The sequence below is a fragment of the Chaetodon auriga genome, chromosome 12 (assembly GCF_051107435.1).
Source record: "Chaetodon auriga isolate fChaAug3 chromosome 12, fChaAug3.hap1, whole genome shotgun sequence".
Lineage (NCBI taxonomy): Eukaryota > Metazoa > Chordata > Actinopteri > Chaetodontiformes > Chaetodontidae > Chaetodon > Chaetodon auriga.
In genome coordinates this window covers 24580214-24603878 of record NC_135085.1, presented here as the reverse complement: position 1 = coordinate 24603878, position 23665 = coordinate 24580214, and the positions used below count along the sequence as shown (strand labels likewise).

The 23665-nt window shown below is 45.3% G+C and overlaps 4 protein-coding genes across 5 annotated transcripts; all 4 read left to right on the top strand.

Annotated features, from left to right (window-relative positions):
* The first annotated feature begins 139 nt into the window (after positions 1-139).
* Positions 140-2659, top strand: LOC143329030 (tripartite motif-containing protein 16-like). Its single transcript, XM_076744661.1, has one exon. The coding sequence runs from the start codon at positions 447-449 to the stop codon at positions 2133-2135; it is 1689 nt and encodes a 562-aa protein (XP_076600776.1). The 5' UTR covers positions 140-446; the 3' UTR covers positions 2136-2659.
* Positions 2660-5410: 2751 nt separating this feature from the next.
* LOC143329034 (tripartite motif-containing protein 16-like) lies at positions 5411-7651 on the top strand. 2 transcript variants are annotated; one of them, XM_076744664.1, is made up of 2 exons: positions 5426-6371; positions 6507-7651. In XM_076744664.1, the coding sequence occupies exons 1-2, from the start codon at positions 5426-5428 to the stop codon at positions 7112-7114; spliced, it is 1554 nt and encodes a 517-aa protein (XP_076600779.1). In that variant the 3' UTR covers positions 7115-7651. The 2 variants fall into 2 exon arrangements, with proteins under 2 accessions (XP_076600780.1, XP_076600779.1); XM_076744665.1 differs by having other exon boundaries at positions 5411-7651.
* Positions 7652-10195: 2544 nt separating this feature from the next.
* Positions 10196-12739, top strand: LOC143329033 (tripartite motif-containing protein 16-like). The gene has a single exon (XM_076744663.1). The coding sequence runs from the start codon at positions 10461-10463 to the stop codon at positions 12144-12146; it is 1686 nt and encodes a 561-aa protein (XP_076600778.1). The 5' UTR covers positions 10196-10460; the 3' UTR covers positions 12147-12739.
* Positions 12740-13235: 496 nt separating this feature from the next.
* Positions 13236-21594, top strand: stard3nl (STARD3 N-terminal like). The gene is made up of 9 exons (XM_076744671.1): positions 13236-13377; positions 15926-16272; positions 17905-17982; positions 18181-18258; positions 18932-18985; positions 19096-19213; positions 19799-19897; positions 20541-20608; positions 20693-21594. The coding sequence occupies exons 2-8, from the start codon at positions 16069-16071 to the stop codon at positions 20603-20605; spliced, it is 696 nt and encodes a 231-aa protein (XP_076600786.1). The 5' UTR covers positions 13236-13377; positions 15926-16068; the 3' UTR covers positions 20606-20608; positions 20693-21594.
* Positions 21595-23665: the final 2071 nt, after the last annotated feature.

Sequence of the window (23665 nt, the reverse complement as noted above, 5' to 3'; positions counted from 1 at the left end):
TCATTTTGTATTCAATGGAAACAGGGGAGCGTCTCCAAACCCTCTGATTCTAATAAGAGTTTACCTCCTAAAAACTGAAGTGACCAGTGGTTTTAAATGAGAAATGAGCTCTGTTGTAAACACGTGTTAAACACACAGTATCTCTCTCAAACGGCTCCTCTTCCTGAATGGATCAGAGCTTGATAAGCCCTCCCTCTTCCTCCTCCCTCTTCCTCCTCCCTCTTCCTCCTGCTCTCAAACACAGCAGCTCCACTCTGTCCACATACTTCCTGGTTCCCTCCCCTTCAGATCTACACTTTGAAGATGGGTGTAACCAACATGTGGTGAAGTGCAGGAGCTGACAGGCCTCATTCACTGCAGAGACACATGCTGTTTAGATCAGAGCTCAAACTGCTTTCACTTCTGAGAAAGTGAAACTCACACAGTCGTTGACTCTGAGAGGTGAAATGGCGCAGAAAGGAGTTCAGCTGGACCGGGAAACCTTCTCTTGTTCCATCTGTCTGGATCTACTGAAGGATCCAGTGACTATTCCCTGTGGACACAGCTACTGCATGAAGTGTATTAAAAGCTTCTGGGATGAAGAGGATGAGAGGAAAATCCCCAGCTGCCCTCAGTGTAGGCAGACCTTCACACCGAGGCCTGTCCTGGTGAAGAACACCATGTTAGCAGCTTTAGTGGAGGAGCTGAAGAAGACTGGACTCCAAGCTGCTCCTGCTGATCACTGCTATGCTGGACCTGAAGATGTGGCCTGTGATGTCTGCACTGGGAGGAAACTGAAAGCCCTCAAGTCCTGTCTGGTCTGTGCGGCCTCTTACTGTGAGAAACACCTCCAGCCTCATTATGAATCGCCTGCCTTTGAAAAACACAAGCTGGTGGAGCCCTCCAAGAAGCTCCAGGAGAACATCTGCTCTCGCCACGATGAGGTGATGAAGATGTTCTGCCGCACTGATCAGCAGTGTATCTGTTATCTCTGCTCTGTGGATGAACATAAAGGCCACGACACAGTCTCAGCTGCAGCAGAAAGGACTGAGAGGCAGAGAGAGCTGGAGGTGAGTCGACAAGACATCCAGCAGAGAATCCAGGACAGACAGAAAGACGTGAAGGTGCTTCAGCAGGAGGTGGAGGCTATCAATCGCTCTGCTGATAAAGCAGTGGAGGACAGCCAGAAGATCTTCAGCCAGCTGATCCGTCTCATGGAGAACAGAAGCTCTGATGTGAAGCGGCAGGTCAGATCCCAGCAGGAAGCTGAAGTGAGTCGAGTCAAAGAGCTTCAGAAGAAGCTGGAGCAGGAGATCACTGAGCTGAAGAGGAAAGATGCTGAGCTGAAGCAGCTCTCACACACAGAGGATCACAACCAGTTTCTACACAACTACCCCTCACTGTCACCACTCAGTGGACCTACAGACTCGTCCAGCATCAATATCCGTCCTCTGAGGTCCTTTGAGGACGTGACAGCTGCTGTGTCAGCAGTCAGAGACAAACTACAGGACGTTCTGAGGGACAAATGGACAAACGTCTCACTGACAGTGACTGAAGTGGATGTTTTACTGTCAGCACCAGAGCCCAAGACCAGAGCTGGATTCTTAAAATATTCACGTGAAATCACACTGGATCCAAACACAGCAAACACAGAGCTGTTATTATCTGAGGGGAACAGAAAAGCAACATTAATGAGGGAACAACAGTCTTATTCTGATCATCCAGACAGATTCACTGATCTGTATCAGGTCCTGAGTAGAGAGAGTCTGACTGAACGTTGTTACTGGGAGGTGGAGTGGAGAGGGAGAGGAGTTTGTGTAGCAGTCGCATACAAGAATATCAGGAGATCAGGGAGCTCGAATGAATCTAGATTTGGACAAAATGACAAATCTTGGGCGTTAGATTGTAACAACAACAGTTATAACTTTTGGTACAACAAAGTGCAAACTCCCGTCTCAGGTCCTCGGTCCTCCAGAGTCGGAGTGTACCTGGATCACAGTGCAGGTATTCTGTCCTTCTACAGCGTCTCTGAAACCATGACTCTCCTCCACAGAGTCCAGACCACGTTCACTCAGCCTCTCTATGCTGGACTTCGGTTTCAGTGTTATGGAGACTCTGCTGAGTTCTGTAATCTCCAACAGTCAGAAGTCGTTTAAGGGTCAGCGGGTTAAACTCTGTGTTTTCATTCTCAAACTTATTTTGTCTTCATGTTTGTTGCTGAGAGCTGATTGTTGTGGCATTTCTTCACTGCACAGAGATCAGCTGTCAATCAAACAGTGTGGGCGGGACTTTGAGCTCTTCTCATTGGTTGTTCTGTAAGTGTTTGAGTGTCTTCAGGTGGAGCTCCTTCCTGTGTCTGTTCAGCCATGGAGGGCATCACTGAGAAAGCAGCAGACCGTCCTCCATCGGAGACATTTTGTTCTCAGCTCTTTGTACATTTGATCAGAAATCTATGATCACATTGATGTTTATTTGTGTGGCAGACTAGATGTTGTTGTTGATGAAATGAGGTACTGTGAGGTATTATAAAACTGTTATTAACATGATTGTGTCAGTCAGGAGGTCACTGGTTGTTTTCTTTGACATAGCTCAGATACTGGTCAAACCAACTGACTGTGTGGATGAAGTGAATCTGTGCATGAAATCACTGAACAAGAGTGACTGAACAGACTTTAGTGGTGTTGTGGGAACAAACTGGAGGTTTAAATAATGAATAAAGTTTTTTTTTATTTCAAGAATGATCAGTGTTTTCTTCTTGTCTTCATTCCTGGTTATCATAAAAATCTGATGGAGATCATGTGAAACTAACATGAGAGTCTAACTGAGGCGGATTTCCTCCTGAAACACCTCAAAGTTCAGTCTTCATGTTCGCAGCGTTTGTCAGTCCGTCTCTGACCTTTCAACTTTCAGAGCCAGAAAACACTATCTTACATTATGCAGCTGACATTATTATGATGCCAACAAAGAATCTTTACATGCGATCAGTGAACAAGAGTCCGACAATGATTCATCTTTTTTTCATTTGTTCACTTTAGAAGCTCAATAAAAACGAGAAGAGAAAGCTCAGACTGATACTGGAACACACACATTGTAGGAGCCATGAATGGATTGAGTGCAAACAGATCGTGTTGTTCTGGTTTATGTATTTGCTATTTTGGTCATTTGTTGATTGTTTATTTGTTATTTGATAATTACGATGATTGTGATAGGTCACATGGATGTGGGCGGTGATATGTGGTAAGTTTAGATTAGCACCTTTACCTGTGTGGCGGATGGACACAGTGAGTGAGAGGGGGTGAGTGGGTCACCGTTTCTTTATTGGCCGCTGTTTTGAACGCTGTGAATTATTTTGAGTATATTTCGGCACATTATTCTGAGTTTATTGTTTTCTTATCATAAAAGTTATAAAGTGTTTATGATCTCAGCAAATCTCTCTCAGGAAGCGCGTCACACAACCCGCAAGCAAGGCCCTACCTCAGCCTCTCAGCGACACTCTTTGGGTTCCAGTAGGCTCGGCCTCGTCGCTACAATCTGTCAACAACAACAACAACAACAAAAGCAAAAAGGCATTAAAAGAAACATCAGGGATGGCGCATGGGAGCAAGGATCAGATGGATGGAGATTAAAGAAAGCGATCATCGCAGGTAAAGGACGGATGAAGACGCCGCATGTCAACAAGCTGCAACTTGGAGAGCCGCAGTCAAAGCTGAGCTAAGAGGCAGGTGGGCCTGCCAGAGTATGTGCGCATCAAGCTGCACATTAATGGAAGGAATGCGGCTCGATATTCACTGCTGTATGTCCATTGGGGGCCAATGGCTGATTGACTGTGGGTTGAGAGTTGGTTACAGGAGTGCTGGCAGCTATCAGATTGCTAAGGAGTCCCGATGCTTTGTTTTCTCCGTGATGTCAAATAAGGAATCTCCGCTTTGTCTCTTTGACTTTGCCGCTGCGCCGCTGATGTGGAATTGTGATGTTGGCTGGATGACTTTCGTTCCGGTCTGCAAAGGCTTTTGTCAACAAAATTGAAAGACTTCAACGGGAACGCAAAATGACTGTGAATAAAATGAAAGGCCTCCTACCACAAATAAAACCACTCATGAACACAAAGGAAACTGTCTCGCGTGTCCAACCCATTTTGGACAATTTAACTCAACTTTGTGAAAACGCCACCAGGTCACATGATATGTTGATTCCTTTCCTCCCAGAGGATGAACAGAGTAAATAAAATGAATGGTTCTCCAGCCTTGTGGAGCACAGCAACACATTTAAAGGGGATGTTGAACCAGAGGAACTGCTCAATAAGGACGCTCATGTTCACTCTGATCCTGTTGGGATGAATGGACAGATGTCTTTCCTTCCAATAGCCGATGAACCTCAGTCACTAAAGCAGGCTGCAAACATAATCATGACAAATGACATGCGAGATAATGTGAGGCCAAGCGACAGTGTGTCAAATGTAGGAAGAGCATTCAGATCACAAAGCTCTGCTACAGGAAGAAAGTCTGACGCTCCCAGTGTTTCTTCTGCATGTCTGAGAGCTGAAGCTGACTCGGCAGCATTGACAATAAGACAAGATGATTAAAGGACAAGCATGAACTGGAAGAAGAGGAGGAACAGCTACGTGAGAGGAAGGAGCAGCTTCAACTGGATCAGGAAACTGCAGCACTCATGGCTGAACTGAATGTGTTCAGATCTCAGAGCGTCTTAAGTGGGAAAAGCTCCGTGACAGCGGTTTAGTCTGCGTGATACACATATATCCACTTTCATCAGTTCATCGTGATGTCTGGATGTGCCGCCTTGAATAACGTCACATGGTCACACTAGGGCTGCTGGGAAATGGAGTTCTTCAAATGTAACAGGGGAATACATGATGGTTAGTGTTAAACTGCTGTTACTCGTGAGAAATTCATCTTTCAAAAGGAAATAAAGACATTTATTTTGGAGAATGGTACAAACAGACTGATTTTATGCACTTTGTGTTCATTTCTGTAGCCTTTCAATCATTTTGTATTCAATGGAAACAGGGCAGCGTCTCCAAACCCTCTGATTCTAATAAGAGTTTACCTCCTAAAAACTGAAGTGACCAGTGGTTTTAAATGAGAAATGAGCTCTGTTGTAAACACGTGTTAAACACACAGTATCTCTCTCAAACGGCTCCTCTTCCTGAATGGATCAGAGCTTGATAAGCCCTCCCTCTTCCTCCTCCCTCTTCATCCTCCCTCTTCCTCCTGCTCTCAAACACAGCAGCTCCACTCTGTCCACATACTTCCTGGTTCCTTCCCCTTCAGATCTACACTTTGAAGATGGGTGTAACCAACATGTGGTGAAGTGCAGGAGCTGACAGGCCTCATTCACTGCAGAGACACATGCTGTTTAGATCAGAGCTCAAACTGCTTTTAGTTCTGAGAAAGTGAAACTCACACAGTCGTTGACACTGAGAGGTGAAATGGCGCAGAAAGGAGTTCAGCTGGACCGGGAAACCTTCTCTTGTTCCATCTGTCTGGATCTACTGAAGGATCCAGTGACTATTCCCTGTGGACACAGCTACTGCATGAAGTGTATTAAAAGCCTCTGGGATGAAGAGGATGAGAGGAAAATCCCCAGCTGCCCTCAGTGTAGGCAGACCTTCACACCGAGGCCTGTCCTGGTGAAAAGCACCATGTTAGCAGCTTTAGTGGAGGAGCTGAAGAAGACTGGACTCCAAGCTGCTCCTGCTGGTCACTGCTATGCTGGACCTGAAGATGTGGCCTGTGATTTCTGCACTGGGAGGAAACGGAAAGCCCTCAAGTCCTGTCTGGCCTGTGTGGCCTCTTACTGTGAGAAACACCTCCAGCGTCATTATGACGCAGCTCCATTAAAGAAACACAAGATGGTGGAGCCCTCCAAGAAGCTCCAGGAGAACATCTGCTCTCGTCACGATGAGGTGATGAAGATGTTCTGCCGCACTGATCAGCAGTGTATCTGTTATCTCTGCTCTGTGGATGAACATAAAGGCCACGACACAGTCTCAGCTGCAGCAGAAAGGACTGAGAGGCAGAGAGAGCTGGAGGTGAGTCGACAAGACATCCAGCAGAGAATCCAGGACAGACAGAAAGACGTGAAGGTGCTTCAGCAGGAGGTGGAGACTATCAATCGCTCTGCTGATAAAGCAGTGGAGGACAGCCAGAAGATCTTCAGCCAGCTGATCCGTCTCATGGAGAACAGAAGCTCTGATGTGAAGCGGCAGGTCAGATCCCAGCAGGAAGCTGAAGTGAGTCGAGTCAAAGAGCTTCAGAAGAAGCTGGAGCAGGAGATCACTGAGCTGAAGAGGAAAGATGCTGAGCTGAAGCAGCTCTCACACACAGAGGATCACACCCAGTTTCTACACAACTACCCCTCACTGTCACCACTCAGTGGACCTACAGACTCGTCCAGCATCAATATCCGTCCTCTGAGGTACTTTGAGGACGTGACAGCTGCTGTGTCAGCAGTCAGAGACAAACTACAGGACGTTCTGAGGGACAAATGGACAAACGTCTCACTGACAGTGACTGAAGTGGATGTTTTACTGTCAGCACCAGAGCCCAAGACCAGAGCTGGATTCTTAAAATATTCACGTGAAATCACACTGGATCCAAACACAGCAAACACAGAGCTGTTATTATCTGAGGGGAACAGAAAAGCAACATTAAAGAGTAAACGACAGTCTTATTCTGATCATCCAGACAGATTCACTGGTTGGTTTCAGGTCCTGAGTAGAGAGAGTCTGACTGGACGTTGTTACTGGGAGGTGGAGTGGAGAGGGAGAGGAGTTTGTGTAGCAGTCGCATACAAGAATATCAGGAGATCAGGGAGCTCGAATGAATCTAGATTTGGACAAAATGACAAATCTTGGGCGTTAGATTGTAACAACAACAGTTCTAACTTTTGGTACAACAAAGTGGAAACTCCCGTCTCAGGTCCTCAGTCCTCCAGAGTCGGAGTGTACCTGGATCACAGTGCAGGTATTCTGTCCTTCTACAGCGTCTCTGAAACCATGACTCTCCTCCACAGAGTCCAGACCACGTTCACTCAGCCTCTCTATGCTGGACTTCTTCTTTGGTTTTGTGGAGACTCTGCTGAGTTCTGTAAACTCCAACAGTCAGAAGTCGTTTAAGGGTCAGCGGGTTAAACTCTGTGTTTTCATTCTCAAACTTATTTTGTCTTCATGTTTGTTGCTGAGAGCTGATTGTTGTGGCATTTCTTCACTGCGCAGAGATCAGCTGTCAATCAAACAGTGTGGGCGGGACTTTGAGCTCTTCTCATTGGTTGTTCTGTAAGTGTTTGAGTGTCTTCAGGTGGAGCTCCTTCCTGTGTCTGTTCAGCCATGGAGGCCATCACTGAGAAAGCAGCAGACCGTCCTCCATCGGAGACATTTTGTTCTCAGCTCTTTGTACATTTGATCAGAAATCTATGATCACATTGACGTTTATTTGTGTGGCAGACTAGATGTTGTTGTTGATGAAATGAGGTACTGTGAGGTATTTTAAAACTGTTATTAACATGATTGTGTCAGTCAGGAGGTCACTGGTTGTTTCCTTTGACATAGCTCAGATACTGGTCAAATCAACTGATTGTGTGGATGAAGTGAATCTGAGCATGAAATCACTGAACAAGAGTGACTGAACAGACTTTAGTGGTGTTGTGGGAACAAACTGGAGGTTTAAATAATGAATAAAGTTTTTTTTTATTTCAAGAATGATCAGTGTTTTCTTCTTGTCTTCATTCCTGGTTATCATAAAAATCTGATGGAGATCATGTGAAACTAACATGAGAGTCTAACTGAGGCGGATTTCCTCCTGAAACACCTCAAAGTTCAGTCTTCATGTTCGCAGCGTTTGTCAGTCCGTCTCTGACCTTTCAACTTTCAGAGCCAGAAAACACGATCTTACATTATGCAGCTGACATTATTATAATGCCAACAAAGAATCTTTACATGCGATCAGTGAACAAGAGTCCGACAATGATTCATCTTTTTTTCATTTGTTCACTTTAGAAGCTCAATAAAAACGAGAAGAGAAAGCTCAGACTGATACTGGAACACACACATTGTAGGAGCCATGAATGGATTGAGTGCAAACAGATCGTGTTGTTCTGGTTTATGTATTTGCTATTTTGGTCATTTGTTGATTGTTTATTTGTTATTTGATAATTACGATGATTGTGATAGGTCACATGGATGTGGGCGGTGATATGTGGTAAGTTTAGATAAGCACCTTTACCTGTGTGGCGGATGGACACAGTGAGTGAGAGGGGGTGAGTGGGTCACCGTTTCTTTATTGACCGCTGTTTTGAACGCTGTGAATTATTTTGAGTATATTTCGGCACATTATTCTGAGTTTATTGTTTTCTTATCATAAAAGTTATAAAGTGTTTATGATCTCAGCAAATCTCTCTTAGGAATCGCGTCACACAACCCGCAAGCAAGGCCCTACCTCAGCCTCTCAGCGACACTCTTTGGGTTCCAGTAGGCTCGGCCTCGTCGCTACAATCTGTCAACAACAACAACAACAACAACAACAACAACAAAAGCAAAAAGGCATTAAAAGAAACATCAGGGATGGCGCATGGGAGCAAGGATCAGATGGATGGAGATTAAAGAAAGCGATCATCGCAGGTAAAGGACGGATGAAGACGCCGCAACAAGCTGCAACTTGGAGAGCCGCAGTCAAAGCTCAGCTAAGAGGCAGGTGGGCCTGCCAGTGTATGTGCGCATCAAGCTGCACATTAATGGAAGGAATGCGGCTCGATATTCACTGCTGTATGTCCATTGGGGGCCAATGGCTGATTGACTGTGGGTTGAGAGTTGGTTACAGGAGTGCTGGCAGCTATCAGATTGCTAAGGAGTCCCGATGCTTTGTTTTCTCCGTGATGTCAAATAAGGAATCTCCGCTTTGTCTCTCTGAATTTGCCGCTGCGCCGCTGATGTGGAATTGTGATGTTGGCTGGATGACTTTCGTTCCGGTCTGCAAAGGCTTTTGTATATAAAATTGAAAGACTTCAACGGGAACGCAAAATGACTGTGAATAAAATGAAAGGCCTCCTACCACAAATAAAACCACTCATGAACACAAAGGAAACTGTCTCGCGTGTCCAACCCCTTTTGGACAATTTAACTCAACTTTGTGAAAATGCCACCAGGTCACATGATGTGTTGATTCCTTTCCTCCCAGAGGATGAACAGAGGAAACAAAATGAATGGTTCTCCAGCCTTGTGGAGCACAGCAACACATTTAAAGGGGATGTTGAACCAGAGGAACTGCTCAATAAGGACGCTCATGTTCACTCTGATCCTGTTGGGATGAATGGACAGATGTCTTTCCTTCCAATAGCCGATGAACCTCAGTCACTAATGCAGGCTGCAAACATAATCATGACAAATGACATGCGAGATAATGTGAGGCCAAGCGACAGTGTGTCAAATGTAGGAAGAGCATTCAGATCACAAAGCTCTGCTACAGGAAGAAAGTCTGACGCTCCCAGTGTTTCTTCTGCATGTCTGAGAGCTGAAGCTGACTCGGCAGCATTGACAATAAGACAAGATGATTAAAGGACAAGCATGAACTGGAAGAAGAGGAGGAACAGCTACGTGAGAGGAAGGAGCAGCTTCAACTGGATCAGGAAATTGCAGCACTCATGGCTGAACTGAATGTGTTCAGATCTCAGAGCGTCTTAAGTGGGAAAAGCTCCGTGACAGCGGTTTAGTCTGCGTGATACACATATATCCACTTTCATCAGTTCATCGTGATGTCTGGATGTGCCGCCTTGAATAACGTCACATGGTCACACTAGGGCTGCTGGGAAATGGAGTTCTTCAAAGGTAACAGGGAGTTTGAACAGTTTTCATTGACAACATGTTTTTTGACTAATTTATAATAAACCTGCAGGGAGGAATACATGATGGTTCGTGTTAAACTGCTGTTACTCATGAGAAATTCATCTTTCAAAAGGAAATAAAGACATTTATTTTGGAGAATGGTACAAACAGACTGATTTTATGCACTTTGTGTTCATTTCTGTAGCCTTTCAATCATTTTGTATTCAATGGAAACAGGGGAGCGTCTCCAAACCCTCTGATTCTAATAAGAGTTTACCTCCTAAAAACTGAAGTGACCAGTGGTTTTAAATGAGAAATGAGCTCTGTTGTAAACACGTGTTAAACACACAGTATCTCTCTCAAACGGCTCCTCTTCCTGAATGGATCAGAGCTTGATAAGCCCTCCCTCTTCCTCCTCCCTCTTCCTCCTGCTCTCAAACACAGCAGCTCCACTCTGTCCACATACTTCCTGGTTCCCTCCCCTTCAGATCTACACTTTGAAGATGGGTGTAACCAACATGTGGTGAAGTGCAGGAGCTGACAGGCCTCATTCACTGCAGAGACACATGCTGTTTAGATCAGAGCTCAAACTGCTTTCACTTCTGAGAAAGTGAAACTCACACAGTCATTGACACTGAGAGGTGAAATGGCGCAGAAAGGAGTTCAGCTGGACCGGGAAACCTTCTCTTGTTCCATCTGTCTGGATCTACTGAAGGATCCGGTGACTATTCCCTGTGGACACAGCTACTGCATGAAGTGTATTAAAACCTTCTGGAAGGAAGAGGATAAGAAGAAAATCCACAGCTGCCCTCAGTGTAGGCAGACCTTCAAGCCAAGGCCTGTCCTGGTGAAAAGCACCATGTTAGCAGCTTTAGTGGAGGAGCTGAAGAAGACTGGACTCCAAGCTGCTCCTGCTGATCACTGCTATGCTGGACCTGAAGATGTGGCCTGTGATTTCTGCACTGGGAGGAAACGGAAAGCCCTCAAGTCCTGTCTGGTCTGTGCGGCCTCTTACTGTGAGAAACACCTCCAGCGTCATTATGACGCAGCTCCATTAAAGAAACACAAGCTGGTGGAGCCCTCCAAGAAGCTCCAGGAGAACATCTGCTCTCGTCACGATGAGGTGATGAAGATGTTCTGCCGCACTGATCAGCAGTGTATCTGTTATCTCTGCTCTGTGGATGAACATAAAGGCCACGACACAGTCTCAGCTGCAGCAGAAAGGACTGAGAGGCAGAGAGAGCTGGAGGTGAGACGACAAGACATCCAGCAGAGAATCCAGGACAGACAGAAAGACGTGAAGGTGCTTCAGCAGGAGGTGGAGGCTATCAATCGCTCTGCTGATGAAGCAGTGGAGGACAGCCAGAAGATCTTCAGCCAGCTGATCCGTCTCATGGAGAAAAGAAGCTCTGATGTGAAGCGGCAGGTCAGATCCCAGCAGGAAGCTGAAGTGAGTCGAGTCAAAGAGCTTGAGGAGAAGCTGGAGCAGGAGATCACTGAGCTGAAGAGGAAAGATGCTGAGCTGAAGCAGCTCTCACACACAGAGGATCACACCCAGTTTCTACACAACTACCCCTCACTGTCACCACTCAGTGGACCTACAGACTCGTCCAGCATCAATATCCGTCCTCTGAGGTCCTTTGAGGACGTGACAGCTGCTGTGTCAGCAGTCAGAGACAAACTACAGGACGTTCTGAGGGACAAATGGACAAACGTCTCACTGACAGTGACTGAAGTGGATGTTTTACTGTCAGCACCAGAGCCCAAGACCAGAGCTGGATTCTTAAAATATTCACGTGAAATCACACTGGATCCAAACACAGCACACACACATCTGTTATTATCTGAGGGGAACAGAAAAGCAACATACATGAGTGAACGACCATCTTATTCTGATCATCCAGACAGATTCACTGATCTGTCTCAGGTCCTGAGTAGAGAGAGTCTGACTGGACGTTGTTACTGGGAGGTGGAGCGGAGAGGGAGAGTTTATGTAGCAGTCGCATACAAGAATTTCAGCAGATCAGGGAGGATGTATGAATCTGTATTTGGATTCAATGACAAATCTTGGGCGTTAGATTGTAACAACAACAGTTATAAGTTTTGGTACAACAAAGTGCAAACTCCCGTCTCAGGTCCTCAGTCCTCCAGAGTCGGAGTGTACCTGGATCGCAGTGCAGGTATTCTGTCCTTCTACAGCGTCTCTGAAACCATGACTCTCCTCCACAGAGTCCAGACCACGTTCACTCAGCCTCTCTATGCTGGACTTTGGTTTCAGTGTTATGGAGACTCTGCTGAGTTCTGCAAACTCCAACAGTCAGAAGTCGTTTAAGGGTCAGCGGGTTAAACTCTGTGTTTTCATTCTCAAACTTATTTTGTCTTCATGTTTGTTGCTGAGAGCTGATTGTTGTGGCATTTCTTCACTGCGCAGAGATCAGCTGTCAATCAAGCAGTGTGGGCGGGACTTTGAGCTCTTCTCATTGGTTGTTCTGTAAGTGTTTTAGTGTCTTCAGGTGGAGCTCCTTCCTGTGTCTGTTCAGCCATGGAGGCCATCGCTCACTAACATCCAGCTTCTATTGCCTCCACTCTGGACGATCAAAGCAACGTGTGACACATGTAAATAAGTAGAACGAGGACAACAAAGCTGAACAAATAAAGGTAAAGAATAGACAGGACTGTTAGGCCCGCACAAGTAGGTGGGAAAAGTTGGCGTATATATGCCTATAAGAAGCAGCAGTGATCAACAACACAGTGTAAATCTCTGTAAAAGTCTTCTGTAAACTGTAGACAATCCAGATATTGCAAAGGACATAAACATGGACTGGATATACATGGAGTGGATGCTTACATACAGTACATTCATTATACACATCTATATACAGTGACGGCATGTATTTATTGACAGTGACAGTGTATGATGATGCAACCCCAATTCCAAAAGACTTTGTGTAAAAGATAAATAAAAATAAAAATAACAAAGTGTCTCTGAGTGCATGTAGTCTCCTTTATCCAGTCATGTGTTCACAAAGTGGATCCTGTTTACCTGTGGAATGTTCCAAACAGGTGCACATAAAACATACCTAGTCTGAGTACGTGGACGGGTGGTTCCATGTAGCCTCCTCTTGGGTAAGTGTTAATGTTTGAATTAGTGAGTTATTATGTCATTTTATTCTATAGATATTTTCTGGTAATTTTAATCTTATTGATGACTGATTGTTGTACATGCTTATTATTTAGAAAATATGCTTCAAAATCTACGTGCTATGTGTCTCGATTGAACGTATGATGAAAAAAGAAAACATATAATCCCTCAAAAGCTGCTGAGCTCCATTATGGCCGCCAACGGGAGCGCTACGTCACTGCAAGCAGCCGGTCCAGCTCCACACTACATATCCCAGAATCCTTCGCGCCCCTTTTTCTTATTCCGTCTGCCTGCATCCTGTCCGAGCAGACGAAAGGGAAACAGATGACTCGTCTGGTGCGGTGAGCTTGAAACCTGCCGACTGAAACCTTCCGAGGGTTGATTCAAGATATTAAAACGGCTTTAGGAGCGAGTTTATAAGGTAACGGCCAATATGGCGGCTTTTAAAAACTGCTTTTAGCGCACGTCTTTTAAGCTAACTAGCTAGCTAGTTGTCAAATGAACTGAACGATGCTGATAAACACCTCTGCTGTGTTTTAACGTCCTCGGACGGCGTCACAGCTGCACCACCAGTGTACGTCTCGCTTTATTTCAGCACCTTGTGTTTGTTACTTGTTAGCACGCCGGGCTAAGCAGCTGAGGAGCGTGCTAAGGGTTCTGCAGCGGTCCTGTTGTTGTTGTTGGCCTCCTCCCCGCCTCGGCCAGTCGGGGTTTTTGCTGAACCAGGGCTGCACTTTGCGTTTCCTGATGCGGTTTGTCATCAGCAAGTTCAAGTTGGCACAGTGGTGCAGGGGAAGCTTCATCCAGTGCAGCTTGAATTTGAACTCACTGTCATTAGCATCGACACTTTGTGAAGTGATCCGGCTTCAGAGCTGCAGAGGAGGCTGAACCAGCACCGCACACGCATGCTGAGCCTTTTCAGTCAAGGGTCATCTGGGTTTGCATAAAAGCTTTGCATATAGAGCAAACGTTACGCAGGTTTCTCATCATTTTTTTGGTGCTGATGTGCTCACGGTCTGTGGCATCCATGCAGCCTGTGTCACTTATGGGTGAAGTGAGGATGAACCCAGTTTAAGTTAGCAGTCTGCTCGATTTGGCTCCTCCACCTGCGGCTGGTCATTTCTTTATTATTATTATTATTATTATTATTATTATTATTATTATTATTATTATTATTATTATTGGTTTACCAGCAGTCCCAAAAATCTGTTATAATCAGAATATCAAGCAGGATTTTTTTGTGCTATGTTGAGTTTATTTTCCTCTATTATGGACAAAGAAACTGGTAGAAAATACAGAAAATCTGATATTTTCAGGGCGGTTTTTGTGGCTGTATTCATACCTGGAAGAAGGCAAACTGACAGGTGTGACAGCTTAACGACATGTAGTTTAATTAACTGGATGTTTTTTAATGTCTTTTCATGAGGAGGGGGCGTGCAGTCATTAGTCAGGCTCAGGAAATGAAAGTCACAGTCTCACCCGTGCCTCACACTCACGTTTCAAAGGGCTTCTTCAGCATGAATACGTTCATCTTCATCAGTGGAAATCCTGGGAGCGATGGTCCATCGAGGTTCAAGATGAAAGCGGTCCGACAGAAATCTGAACAGTCTTTCTCTTTCAATGAACGACAGTGAGGGGAGCAGGCGGAGCTCCCCCCGCTGGCTGCAGACCGTCACTGCAGCAGATGAAGGCAGGTCGACGTTTGCCTTCAGTCTCCTCACTGAGGGGTTTCTTGTTGCTTATTGGCTGAAGTACACACAAGCCCCCAGCCACTCCCAAAACCAGGAAGCCAAGCCAAGAACTTTAAAGCTTTATTAGCGAATACGTGTCATAATAATTATGATCTAATTTGTGTGTGTGTTTGTTGAATCGACTGAATGAATTTGCGATTTTAGTCAGATTTCCTGAATAAGCCTAACTAACTTGAGGAGTACCTCTAATAAAAATGCTGAATTTTGGTCTTGGAAATACTTCAGATGGGTTTAGACTGGTGTGGTTATCAAAGGCTTTTAGAAGGTCTTTGTTTCAGGGGAAATGACAGGAAATGATGTCACTCATGACAGCGACAGTATGTGGGTTTATTGGCTTCCTTTCCCATGAAACTGCCCCGTTACTCAATCTTCTCTGGATCGTTAGCAAATCTTTTACTAAAACAACGTGTGCTAACGCTGCTTTTTAAGGTGGAAATTTTCTGTTTCAAGAATGACCTTAAATTTCAGCTCTGTGCCTTTTGAAGTGATTTATTAACTGCCTCTAATGGAGGTTTCGCAGTGAGTTTAAGGGCACGGCGAGCTGAAAGCAGATGCATTGTGAGGATTAAAAAGTAATATGGAGATGAAGCTGGTTTCCCACTCAAGTGTAAAGAAAATGAAAACCATGTTGTCGTGTATCGGAGTGACTTACAGTGAGTGCAAAAGAACAATTAGTTTCAATTCCCAAAAAGCAGCTAGAGCTGTGGAGGTTATGGTCAAAGGTCACGTCATCCAGACAACACAACAGGCCGTTAAAGCAGCGCATTGACGCTTTAAAGACGTCATGTGTGAGCTTAATAAGGCCAGGTGTCCTCACACCTGCGGTAGTGTGTTTGGCACCAGTGTTGACGAACCTTGAACATTCAGAGCGTTCCTCTGTGCTCCTCCATCCAGTCAGTGACCCCGTTACTATGAATAATCCTCAGATTTCTCTGGAGACAGTCTTCAGTCTTTGAGCTGCTTCATGCTGCTCCTTTAAAAACCGTGAGGAGGTTCTTGTTTTCATCGTTTGTCCGCACTGACAGAGGCAGCACCAGAAGTTGTGAACACGATATCGACGCGTTTTTCGCCAAGCAAAAGGATTTTTGTCCTTTTGGTGAGTTTCTTTTAAAACTTGAGTTTAGGCTGAAGGTAAATCACACGCAGTGATCGATGAAGAGCGATCAGTGGAGCTTTAAAGAACTTTTATTTATGGCCTTTTGCTTCGTCCTTCTGCAGATGCAGTGATTGTTTACCTCCGCCGAGTGAGTCCGCGTCCACTCCACCGGCCTGGCTTCCTGCCCCAATGACCCGCCCCCTCTGACTCCACCTTCTTTTGACCAGTGGGTGGGGCCGGCCCTGCTCGGGAAGCGCCACCGGGGATGGACAGCCGATGCAGCAGCAGCGCCGATTCACGGCTGACCGGCAGGGGGGCGGGGCCTGTCAACACCACGCCCATCTGCGCAAGGGTGGAGTCGTACGAAGCCGGCGAGAAGAAGTGCATCTCGGACGTGAGGAGGACCTTCTGCCTGTTCGTCACCTTTGACCTCTTGTTCATCACCTTGCTCTGGATCATAGAGCTCAATGTAAGACACGAGTTAAGGCCCGCTTCAGACTTCACCATTTTGTCTCGCCGTGTCTTCAAGGAACGTCTTATTTCATGATCAGGCACGAGTTCAGAGGTCATCAGTCGGAGGCGGGTGAAGCAGCTGTCAATCAGTGCATTTGAAGTGTTTAAGTCTTAGAGAAATGCACAGAGAATATTTTTACATTTTAGCTGACGTCGCTCGTCGTGCAGCGTTTGGTCACATGACTGCCCTCGTAGCGTCCCTGCAGCTGCACGCGCAGTGACGGCGTCATGGTTTTGGGTAACTGTGTCAAGGCTGAGCAGAAACCCGTCAGGTGCTTCTGGAGAAGTGGATCAAGGTCATGAAGCTGTAAAACTCAGCGCCCTGATTGAGGAAGTCGTTTTGTTGCCGCACACATTCCCAGAATGCTCCACTTTCAGTGAAGTGAACCTTGAGCAGGGAAACAGATGTTTGAACAGTAAATCTGCTCACATTCTTAAACCTGATTGAACCTGTTGGACTGGAACTCAGGTGTGTGATCAAAGGTCCTCCTTTCTGCCGCCTTCCTCTTCATCGCAGTAACACTAAATGTGAACACTTTGGTTGTTACGTAACTCGTTCTGACCGGATTTTGACTTTTTTGATTTCAGTACCTTGATATTGTTTATCTGCCGATCCAAAGATCAGATCTTCGTCTGCAGCAGCAGAAGATGACGTTGGCACACCTTGTTGGCCTCGAGCCAGTTGATCCAAATACTGGAAGTTCTTAAATTACTGATACGACATAAACGACTCCTGAAACTGACGTGATGCGATCATCTAAAGAGAAGATGTCTCACTCTGTCTGAGTTTTGGGAACTACTGAAACACTCTCTGTTGTGGAGTGATGGTTCCTTCCTCATAAAGGATCTTTGTTTAGCACGTTAGTTAGCATAACATGTATCTTTAGCATTTTAGCATGCTGTCATTTGCGACTTTAAAAGGACTCACTCTCTGGGAACCATGAACGTCTGCACAGATATTAGCGCTCAAATAATAAGTTGATTAGTTGATTGAGACCAAACTAATCTGCGACCGATTTCACGATCAAGTCATTAATTCTCTTAGATTCTCATTTTTACCGACCGCTTCGCTGTAACTGTCGTGTACCTGACGAATGAGGAGCTCCAGCTTGAATGAAAAGGACTTAAGAATTAAAGACTGCGTGAACACACAGTAGATCATCGCTGGGTCACCAAAACAGCTTCCTGCCAAACGTTTCATTCCACTCATACTGATCATACCACTGGAGCTGACGAAGCAGCTGGATAAACTAAGTCCAGTGAAGCAAGCGAGCCGGAGGTTTGCCTTCTCAGTCCAAGTTCCTTTAGATTACACACTTCAGACAGCAGTGGCTTCATCACACCAACGAGTCTCCTTCATTCCTTAAAATGATAAAACTGGCTCTAGTTCAAATCAGTGGGAGGCACATTTAGTTTAGTACATTAGCCTCATAAATCCTGATAAATACGAGCTCACAACACGTAACGCTGCCCCACCATGAAGAACGCATGTCAGTCACATAACCTGGCCTATTTGGGTCAACTTTCATACTTTAAATGAAGCAGACTGCTGTCCAGTAGTCAGTAAAAATGCACTTGTGTCCCACAGGTGAACGGTGGCATCCAGAAGCAGCTGGACAAAGAAGTTCTGCATTACGACTACCACGCCTCCTTCTTCGACATTTTCGTACGTTTTTGCAGATTTTCATTCCACATATTTGTCAGATTTGATCAGTTTTATCCTTTGCTTCATTGTTTTGTCTCGTTCTTCCTCTTTGTCTGTCCCTTCCTGTTTTCTCTGTTCTATCCGTTTCTCTTCCTCTCGTCGCATCTTTCTCTCCGCCCTTCCCTTTTCACTTCCTCCTCCCTCCCTCTTCTCTCTCAGCTCTTGGCTGTTTTCAGGTTCGCCACGCTCATCCTGGCCTACGCCGTCTGTAAGCTTCGTCACTGGTGGGCCATCGCGGTAAGTCTCCCTCCCCTCGTGCTTCAGTTTGACTGTTGTTCTTCGTGTGTGTCAGCAGAGGGCGCTGTCGAGTAAGCTCATCACTTTGATTAGGGAGTCGGTAACTGTTTACATGCAGTGAAACTAACCACACGGTCAGTGCCCGGCTGTTGTTTACCTGCAGGTAATGAGAGTGTCACATGTTCCTGTGATCCTCTATCCTCCTTATCTTCACCCTTCTGTGCCACTGTTTGAGGCTGCAACGACTTTATTTGCCCAGTGTGGGATCAATAAAGTTTTATTGCATCTTTTAAAAAAAAAGTGATGTAATGTGACAAACACATGACGGGTGAGTAGCAAAGAGCAGCCAGCAGGGACGCTGAATTCAGAACGTCACATTTTGGTGTCTTTTCATTTCTGTTAAAGTCGCTAAGGTGTTCGTGTTATTTTGTCCATCCCCTGCGTTCACCAGTTTCACTGTTTTTGATGAACGCGCCGGGAGGCAGAACTCTTTCAGTCTGTGGACGTTCTGTGAAACATAAGTTCCCGATTGTGAGAAATGTTCTTTAACCGCTCGGCCTCCGTGGCGCCTCCTGTGATTGGTGGATTTGCCGTCACTCGTTTTCCTGGCTGTTAAAGTGACACCACCGGTCTGCGGTCGAGCGTCCCTCATGCGTCTCCTCTGTTTGCTCAGATCACCACTGCAGTCAGCTGTGCTTTCCTGATCGTTAAAGTCATTTTATCAAAGGTAAGAGAGCTTCTGTAAACGTTCAAACCCGGTTCAACCACCCGCATGCTTCAAATTTGGATTTTTATTATTATTTTTGTGTGTGTGTGTGTGTGTGTGTGTGTGTGTAGCTGCTGTCTCAGGGGGCCTTTGGGTACCTGCTGCCCATCATCTCCTTCGTGTTGGCCTGGATAGAAACATGGCTGCTCGACTTCAAGGTTCTGCCTCAGGAGGCCGAAGACGAAAACAGTGAGTCGGTTATTCATCCAATCACGTGTTCACAAAGTGGTGAACCTTCATCCTCTGTGAGCGACTGAGCCTTTCACACCCAATCATGATCCCCTCACCTGTTACCAATGAGCCTGTTCACCTGTGGAACGTTCAAACAGGTGTTTTTGGAGCGTTCCGCATCTTTTAGAATAAACAGATATTTAGAAAAGTCAATGAAGCTGATGAGCTCAGACGTTAAATATAAAGGAAACACGCAGCATCTCAACTTTGTGTGCGTTGTAATATTATTACTGCAATTTGCCGCCAACAAGTTTTAATACTTTTAAAAGAACCACTGTCACTTGTGCTGCAATCACAGCCGTTACTTTATGAGTAATACTATTTAATGTGTTACTGTAACCACCGCTGCTACCACTGTAGCTGTTAATACTACTGGCTTTGACGGGGGACAGGAAATGAGGGGGAAGGAGACGAGGCCGGGTGGACTTGAACCAGGTCCACTGACACGTCTTCAGTCTTTGACCCTCAGGATGCTATCGCTAGCGTTAGCACTGCAGTGTGCCGGCGTTCTGCTCACAGTCGTCTTTTCCCTTCACCTTTCAGGATACCTGTCCATCGTGGACGCCGCGGAGCGAGCTCCTCTCATGTGTCCGGGTCCTATGTCTGACGGACAGTTCTACTCTCCACCAGAGTCTGTGGCAGGTCTGCTGACTCGCACTGACACTAACCACGAAACACCCAGAATGCCTCACAGCCACCTCAAGCTTTTCTCACTGATTCTCCGGCTGTGGATCGAGGTTCAAAGCGTGAAGTTTAAAGAGCCACACGAAGCCCTTTAAGGAATGAACTCACCCACATTTACAGCTCAAAGTGAAGTCATGCAGATCGTTTAGAGTTTGTTCTGTGTCTCAGATTTCTGCTTCTAGGGCAAAAAACACTTCTTGAAAACCCTTTTTACATGGCAAAAATTAGACTAAAACTAAAGAGAAACAAAAAGTTGGATTGGTGCATCCCCTCGTGTTAATGTCTCAGTTTGAGATTTAAACATGCAGGTTGAGAATGCAGCGCCCTCTGCTGGCTAACTTTCATCTCTGAAAGCAGCAAAAAGAGTCTCAAGATCAACACCTCAGCATCTTCTCAGTATCATTCACAATCAGAGTCTAAGCTTAGAAAAACATGCTGAATGAGACCCAGACTAGCTTCATGCTAAGCTAATGGCCTCGTGGCTCCCTGCACAGACATGAAGGTGGTCTGAATCTTCTCATGCAGTCGAACTCTGAAGAAGTGAACCAGCACATGTGGTGGAGCCGCTTGTTTCATGGCATCTCGTTTCTCTTGTGTTCAGACTCTGACGAGGACCTGGACGATAAACATGATCCAGAAAAGGGGCTCATCCAGCAGGTGACCTAACAGGTAACGTGTGAGGAGGAACATGTTTTCCTTGAGGATGACGCAGTTGTTTCTGACCCTGAACCTTTTGTCTGTTTCTGTCTTCAGGATCTCCGCCTCTGTTGAGCCACTGAGGGAAAACTCTGCCTTACACATTCTGCCATTTTAGTTTTTATTCATTTCAAAGAAGTCTTTGTATATTCATACCCACGATGCACTTCTGCGTCTGATATCGGCCCTCTGCATGTACACTGGAACGGCTGCTTGAAAAGCAATTCGGTATCATGACTTGTGGTTATTTTTCGGATCTTTTTCACCACATTGTAGGAACTCCTGACTGATTTCTGTTAATGGATGTTTATATGGAAAACTGCACGCGGAGTCTGAGACTCGTAGGCGCCTGAGAAGAATTCGATTCAATGAAACCAAAATCAGAACATTTTAGATTGATTTCAGCATCAGACCAGACCTCAGCGTCTTCAATTTTGTGCTCCGGTGACAAAACGGTTTGACAAAACACTCACGTCTTATGTTTCCAGCGTCATGTTTACTTTGTATTCGCTGGTCATTTTCATGTGCTTTGGTTTGAAGTCACTGTAAAGGAAAGGAGGCGCTCTCTGCATGAAGAAAAGGAGGATTCATCGGCCAGTACTGAGCTCCTGGACCGTGTTTGGAGCGGCGGGATATTTCCATTTTACTGTGTTTCTAACTGTCATTAGAAATGTGGTTGGAACGACGTGACAGTAAAGACTTGAAGAACACCGTCCGGTCCGAAAAGAGTGTGAAATATTACTTTAAAACTAAATGAGCCATAAACCTGCAGCGTGGAAACATGTAGGTTGGGCTGCAGTGACGGAAAAAGAAGGAAACTGCTCTGAAAAGCAGCCGTTGGAGCTCAGCATGAGCTGAAAATACATGTACATACCTTCATGCATGCCTTGCAAGCCGAGTGGTTTTGTTTTTACGAAAAGCTTGCCGGTAAAATAGAATCATTAAAATGTGAAATCTTGTGTGTGTGTCCTGGTTTTGATGTTTAATTCAGCCTTTTTTGTTGATGGCTTCAGGCCCAGAGTGTTCAGTATTAAATACATTAAATAATCTAACCATGAATTTGACAGGTTTTCAAAACGTTTGATAATTTAGTTTTAAAGAATTAAATTAGTTTTCATAAAGACGACGAGTACAGAATTAAACTCACACACCAGCAGTTTCTGTAATACTGTTTTATTTTTTCACATTTTTATTGACAGAAGTCAAGTACCCAAGGCGTCTGTGAACAGCGTCCACAAATCTACATTTTGCCTCTCATCAGCGCCGCCTGTCAGTCAAAAACACTGTCCTCATGAAATAAATACAATACTGATTTAAAAAAAGAAAAGTAAACTCAGAATACTCTAATCTACATCTGCCTGAAGGAGCTCACACAGATCCAGAGTCAGTCTTCGTCTGCAGTCACGGTCTGGGAACGAAGCCACGTCACTGCATGAAACGACCGCACGACACGTGGAGGTAAACGACTCCTCTGTCCCAGAGAGGAGGTGGAAGGAGCAGAGGAGCGCAGACACGAGCGACGCAGTGAAATCCTGGAGCTGGTGTCCATGATTCAGAGATCAGCAACGCGAGGACGAAACGCTGAGTCCACCTGAGCTTAAATACTTCACCTACGTGTTTCAGGACACTTCTTTCACAACACAAACTGTGTCCAAAAATACCGCCTTTTTTTCCAGCTTCATTTTGCAAAAAAAAAAAAAAGATTATTTTTTGAGACATTTTTTGAGTGGAATCAGGGCATTAGCAAAGCAGCTAATGAAACAGAAAAAGTGTTTTTTTTTAGTAATAAACTCAACAGAAGTGTGTGCCAGCTGCTTTAAAAAGGTTGTTTTTAAAGGAATAATCCCACACTGGGAAATAGAGCTACTTCTGAGAGTATGGAGTCATGGTTAGCCTAGCTTAGCATAAAGCAGAGGGGCACAGCTAGCCTGGCAGCACCTCTGAGGCTAATGTTCATTTGTTTTACATCTGCCACATAAGCAGGAACATAAACTTCACATTAGACCTTTTTCTGATTCCAGACGCAGCCAGCGGACTTCAGTTTGGCATTCGACATTTTTCTCGTCAACAAATTTGACGAAAAGACCAAAACCAGCAGTGAATTTTGTCCAAGAAGCGCTGTGTGAGGGATCGTCTTCCTCTGAGCTCCATTAAAACACATCAGAGAGCCACACACACAATCTGGATTCATCCGCCGCTGAAAATAGTCCCTAACAGATGCACTGCTTCCTGCTATCTGAGCGACACTTAATGAAAACTCCAGCCAGCAGCTGTTTTTGGACATTGATGAGAAATGAATCACGATTTGTGAGGTGTTTTTAAAAATTTACGTTTTTTAGGTCGAAGGAATTTATTTTGAGTTTCCTGCTGTTGGTTTTGGTCTTATCAAGGAAAGTTTCTTGAGTCTAACCTGTAAACTTTTTCACTGAAGCGACCCTGAACTCCATCAGGAAGGTGGAGTCAACATTTCATCCCGTCGGCGCCGTTTGGGACTCGAACCGGTGACGCCAGCTGACAACGAGCGCCGCACGGACAGACGGAGAGAGCAGATGGAGCGTGAGGTGAGGACACGGAGACGCAGGACGTGGATGGACGAGCGTCTCGGTGCCTCGCTGACACCTCGCTGGACTCCGCTGTGGTTCCTCCTCATTCATCTCGCCGTTTATGAAAATGGAAAAATGGAATGTTGTGTGTTTCTACTCTAATCTACTGTGTCTCTACTGTGTCGAGTGCTGAAACCATGCGTCAGGTTTCCTTCCTCAGGATGATCATCGTCCTCTCTCCCACCTTTCAGACTCATCTAGATGATGGAGCAGACGCCTGTTTGCATGAAGCGTGAGCTCTAATCTTAATCTGTAGAACATCTGAATTAAAAGCTTGTTTCATCGGTTTGTGTCTCGTCTTTCAATCAGTTTTACATTTGAGACTTACGAACAGTTTTCATTAAAAAAAAAAAAAATCTTTAAAGGCCTGAAACACAAAAAGGGCAAATCTTACATATCATAATATAGAATATCGATCGGTGTTCCT